This window comes from Pinus tabuliformis, chromosome 9 (genome assembly GCF_031772625.1).
Source record: "Pinus tabuliformis cultivar Carrire ecotype Pingquan chromosome 9, CPIR1, whole genome shotgun sequence".
Taxonomy (NCBI): domain Eukaryota; kingdom Viridiplantae; phylum Streptophyta; class Pinopsida; order Pinales; family Pinaceae; genus Pinus; species Pinus tabuliformis.
The window spans coordinates 628,532,531-628,538,516 of record NC_142307.1 but is presented as its reverse complement, the minus strand read 5'-3'; the positions used below and the strand labels follow the sequence as shown (position 1 = coordinate 628,538,516).

The 5,986-nt window shown below is 32.5% G+C and overlaps 1 protein-coding gene across 1 annotated transcript; it reads left to right on the top strand.

Moving 5' to 3' along the window:
- Positions 1-2,301: 2,301 nt before the first annotated feature.
- On the top strand, positions 2,302-3,874 carry LOC149150189 (protein DMR6-LIKE OXYGENASE 1-like). Its single transcript, XM_089439773.1, has 4 exons — positions 2,302-2,579; positions 2,745-2,992; positions 3,105-3,429; positions 3,537-3,874. Exons 1-4 carry the CDS (start codon positions 2,331-2,333, stop codon positions 3,777-3,779), a joined length of 1,065 nt encoding a protein of 354 aa, XP_089295899.1. The 5' UTR covers positions 2,302-2,330; the 3' UTR covers positions 3,780-3,874.
- Positions 3,875-5,986: the final 2,112 nt, after the last annotated feature.

The window sequence follows — 5,986 nt, the reverse complement described above, 5'->3', positions numbered from 1 at the left end:
CGCATCCCGACAAAACTCCGTCGTCAGGCGCTCTAAATTCAATCCATCTCCATTTGGACCCGGTACTTGGTCGTCAAACGGTGGCGCAGAAGGAATGTGTTTATAATAGAATATTTTGATTTACATTTAGTGGAGATTTAATAATGGAGTTTAGGCTTCTGTGATCCATATTATGTTAGAGAAAGATTTCGGCGAAAATCACATGGAAAATCATTTGTCGACGCGTTTCGAACCAACTAGTGTGGTTCATCGTCAGGACAAGTTGAAGAACAGATCTAGCGAAGCATGTTAAATAGACCGAGTAGAGCCTCCAACGGCTAGTTGACCAGCCGCTAATATGACCAAGGGACCAGGATCAAAAAATTAGTTGCAACAGATTACTAAATTAAGGGAGAATGAAATAAAAGTTAAAACGCTCATGGATCAATGGAATAAAACACCTACCAATAGTAAAAATAAAATAAAACAAATTAATTAATTAATTAATTAATAAATTAAAACTTAGTAATGCAAAATAATACTAAAGCTCTAAGAATAATGAAACCAAATAATAACTAAAGGGGGAATAATGACCAAAGGTAAAGAATAAATAAAAATAAATAATAAAATAATTAAAGTAATAATAATATTAATAATAATGAATTAATTAATTCAAACTAAAAATTAATAATAAATTAATAAGTGAATAAAAATAATGCCAAATAATACTAAAGCTCTAAGAATAATGAAAAAATAATAAATAAAGGGGGAATAATGACCAAAGGTAAAGAATAAATAAATAATAAAATAATTAAAGTAATAATAATATTAATAATAATGAATTAATTAATTCAAACTAAAAGTTAATAATAAATTAATAAGTGAATAAAAATGAAAACTAATAAAATAAAACTAAATTGAATAACCAAAGGGGATAAAACAAAACTGAAAATAAAGGTATAAATAAATAAATAAATAATAAAAATAAATTAAAATAATAATAATAATAATAATAATAATAATAATAATAATAATACAAATAAATAAAGTAATCCAGTAATAAATAAAGGGGGAGTAAAACCTAGCTGAAGGGCCAAAGGTAAAGAATAAATACCTAAATGAAAATAAATTAATTAATAAAAAGGTAATAATAATATTAATAATAGTAATAATAATAATAAAATTAATTAGTTAAAACTAAAAATTAATAAGTGAATTAAAATAAAATAATACGAAAAATAAAAAGAATAAAATAAAATGAATAACCCATGGGGACAAAATTAAAAATAATAGTATGAATAAATAAATAAATAAATAAATAAAAATAATAATAAAATAAATAAAAATTACTAATAATAGTAATAATAATAATAACAAATAAAGTAAGAAAATAAAAGGAAAAATAGGTGAAGGGAATAATGAATACAGTTAAATAAAATAAAAATAACGAGTTAAATAGTAAAATAGAAAAGCAATATAAGAAGAAAAAAGCTATACCGAGGTCCATAAATAAAATTAGGAGAGGCGAAATAATGACGATAACATAAAAAGGAGAACAATAAAAACAATGAGGACGGAAACCACTAGGAGGAGAGGGCAGGGACCCAACACCTGCTGACTTTCCAACCATCATCTCTATTGAGATTACTAGGTCTCTTTTCAATCTCTAGCGCTTCCCTGAATTTACGATGATGGAAATGCGGAATCCTAGCAATAACACTCGCTTCTTCAATACAAATATGATGACTGGTTTTCTCTGCATGCTCAGCTAAAGCGGAAGACTTAAATCTCCTATGCCTCAGATCCGCAGCGTGCTCACTAATCCTCTGATTAATGGAACGACCAGTCTCCCCAATGTAGGGGGTCCCGCACGAACAAGGGATCAAATAAACCCCTTTCATATCCTTAGGGTCGATGGGATCCTTCACCGATCTGAGAGACGAACGGATGGTGTTCAAGGGCCTGAAGGAAACCGGGATACTATGTCTCTTGAGAATCCTACTAATTCTATCCGTGGTCCCTTGGACATAAGGAAGAAGGACACCAGGAACACGATCTCTTGGCTCTCTTTTCACCAGAGAATTCTTGGAAGCTTTAAGGAAAGCCCTATGACCCAAGTATCTACTGTAACCATTCTCCACAAAGACATCCAGCAGATGGGATTTTTCTTTCTCAAAGCTCTTCTTGTCCGAGATCCTCAGGGCCCGAGTAGCAAGGGTACTAAGAACCCCCATCTTATGTACATTTAATTGATGTGCTCTGTACTTGGTCGTCAAACGGTGGCGGAGAAGGATTATCTAAAGTCTATAAATTCCCAAGTTTAATATCCGTATGACACACATTGGAGCAAGATGTCTTCTACAATGGATGCGCAGACCCAACAGCTGAGTAGTGCCATTCAGAAGCTCATATCCAATGGCATGAACAACCTGAAGGTGCAGGACAGATATATCCTCCCTCCCCATGAACGCCTACAGAAGTCCGACATCTCTTTCTCTGAGAGCATCCCTGTGATAGACCTAAAAGACCTGGATGGTCCTAACAGAGCAACAGTAGTCCATCAAATCCGACTTGCATGCGAAGAGGATGGTTTCTTCCAGGTGCACACCTCAGTTTCTACCTCCCCTCAAATACTTAAACTTTTGGTTGAATTTCTGTCACACTTGCAGACTATTGAGTCTATACATCTCTGTTGGTATGCTTGTATTAATATAGTGACTGTGTCAAGTTTCATATCTGATTGACTAATTTTTTATTGATATCAGATAGTGAACCATGGCGTGCCAAACAATGTCATGGAAAGCATGATGGGCATAGCCAAAGAGTTCTTCGAAATGCCCATCGAAGACCGAGCATGCCTCTACTCAGACGACATGAAGCAGCTAGCCCGGGTTTCTACCAGCTTCAATCTTAACAAAGACAAGGTTCTCAACTGGTTGGACTATCTCACTCACCCTTGTCATCCTCTAGAAGAAGTCATCGGCTCTTGGCCTGAAAAACCAGCAACCTACAGGTAATCAGCAAACCTTTATCTGTTATAAAATATCTAAGACAGAACACTAGAAAAGATTCGTCTTAACCCACCATGGCAAAGTTTAGCTGTTTTGACTTGAGTTTTGTTACAGAGAAATTGCGGGCAAGTACTCTGGTGAGCTGAGAGCACTGATATTAAGGTTGCTGGCTGCAATTTCAGAAGCTCTGGGGCTAGATTCCAATTACTTGAATAAAATTCTTGGAAAACATAGCCATCTGATGAGTATAAATTATTATCCTCCACGCCCAAACCCAGACCTTACTATTGGTGCAGCAAGCCATTCAGATGCAAGTGCCATCACCGTGTTAATGCAAAGCGATAATGTCAGTGGCCTGCAAGTATTCAGAAATGGAAAGTGGGTTTCTGTAGAACCCATAGCTGACGCGTTTGTGGTCAATTTGGGAGATCAGCTGCAGGTGAGAAAGAATGCGCAGATCTATAAAGTTAAGTTATTTTTTCTCTCTGTGCAAGGATTTGATACTAATCATTCAATTTCTGTTGTGTGTGATTTGAATTGTATTAGGTTGTGAGCAATGGGAAATTTAAGAGCGTGGATCATCGAGTAAGAACGAATAAGCAGAGTGCACGCATATCGATTCCCACTTTTTATTCTCCTGGACACGATGCTTTTATTGCTCCTGCAACTAGCATGGTGGATGAACATCAGCCGGCTGTGTATAGAGGATACAAGTTTGAAGAGTTTGAAGGAGCTTTCTGGAACCAGGAATTAAAGGGAAAGAGTATACTGGATCGTTTCAAGATCTAATGAAAGGATCTCTTGGACACTCATTTATGTTGGTCTTTCATGTAGGCATCAAGAATTTGAATTCAATGAACCAAATAAATAATATATGTAATGTATGAATTGAATTAATAATTTAGGATTTATTAAGAAATGTATAAGTAATTGAGTTTTTCAGAATATTTTTTTAATAATAATAAAGCTTTAAGTTTTAAATTATTTTATTTTTTCTTATTTTTTTATAATGTATTTTTATTTTCTATTAAAAATAATTTATTTAATTTTTAGTTTATATGGTTCTTGCATAGATGGTGATCAAATGTAATATGTCTACCCAAATTTATGTAATTACATAATATTATTATTTAACTTGTTGAAATCTCGAATCAAGAAGTAGTTATGGAAAGACTTGTAACCACTATAAGCTCAACAGAAAGGCCCAAATTGTAGCCGCCATTAATATTCACGCTATTTCCTTGGTAGCCACTCCATGATGCTCTATACTCTTGTAGTTATTGTTGCCACCATTAATATTCGCCCTTTTTCCTTGGTAGCCACCGCATGATGCTCTATACTCTCATAGTTTTCATTGCTAAATACCTTCACAAAAAAAAGATCAGGGAAAGATAATCACTCTAAGCTTAGAGACCAAGGAAAGACAATCACTCTAAGCGTAGTAGCTTCGTGATAGATTCGTCATAGATACTCTTCGTTGGCCTCAGTCTCCTCTTCATACTGGGTAGTATCTTGGCGATAGATACTCTTCACTGGCCTTAGTCTCCTCTTCATAGTGGGTAGTAGCTTGGCGATAGATACTCTTCGCTGGCTTAAGTCTCCTCTTCATAGTGGGTAAAGAAAGAGTTGTAAATCGCCAACAACCTTCCAAATCATGGACTATTGAAAGCCACTATGTTTTTCTCTGGTCTTCAAGAGATTATCCAAATATATTATACTAACATATAAGTAACTCCATTATTTATCAAGAAGAATAAATTGTTTCTTTATATTTTTCGAAAATATCATGTTGTTGCGTTTTGCATGGAAAAATTAAGAAATTATGACATATATATATATATATATATATAGTAAAAAGAAAATATATTACTACATGAAGATTTTTTATATATTTCTCTTGGTTAAGAAAATATACTACTACATGTAGATAAAGATTGTTATTATATATTTTTCTTGGTAGAGAAAATAAATTACTCGACGTAGATAAAGATTGATTTTTATATATTTTTCTTGGTTAACAAAATACATTACTACATGTAGATAAAGATCGTTATTATATATTTTTCTTGGTAGAGAAAATATATTACTACGTGTATAGATAAAGATTGATTTTCATATATTTTTCTTGGTTAAGAAAATATGTTACTGCATGTAGATAAAGATTGTTATTATATATTTTTCTTGGTAGAGAAAATATATTACTACATGGAGATAAAGATTGTTATTACTATATATAGAAAATGATTGTTGCAGTGTTAAAAGATAAGTAACTTTTCTTGTCTTTATATAATATTGCATATGCCTTTTATGTAAGAAAAGATAGGATGCATGCTCTTTTCTTGAAAATGGATTTCGTAGTCATTTTCCTTGAAGTGAATATAGATTAAAGAGGGTAATTTGTGAAATATTCTCATGGGCAAGAGAGTTCTTTTGAAAAAGAATAAGTTAATTGTGTTAATTCATTTGCAAGAGTTTGCAAAAGTTACATGTTTTGGTAAGTAAAAAGGATATGTTTTCCTTTTGCGTGAAAGATAAGTTAATTGTCTTAATTCATTTGTGAGAGTTTGCAAAAGTTACATGTTTTGGTGGGTAAAAAAGTAAATGATTTGTGTGTTGCATATTGGATAATTTGATTTAATTGCATAGTTTAATGCTTAAAATATTACCATTACTACTATCGTAGTTCTTATGCCCAAGAGAAAGGTTGATTATGATACTTTCTTGAAAACAAATGCATGAGAACTTTGTTATGGTACTTCCTTGGAAACAAATGCATAATAACATTCTACATAAATGATAGAGAAACCATGTTGAGTTCTTGAAAATAACTATGTGAAAAGAACACATATGAAGAGGCATAGAAACGATAGTTGGTTATATGCATGAAAATAGAACTATTGTGTTAGATATTTTAAGGAGAAATGTGTATTTGTGTATAGAACATAATAAGTATTATGGAAAGTAAAACAAGTAGTTACTTAGAATAAATGTACTAG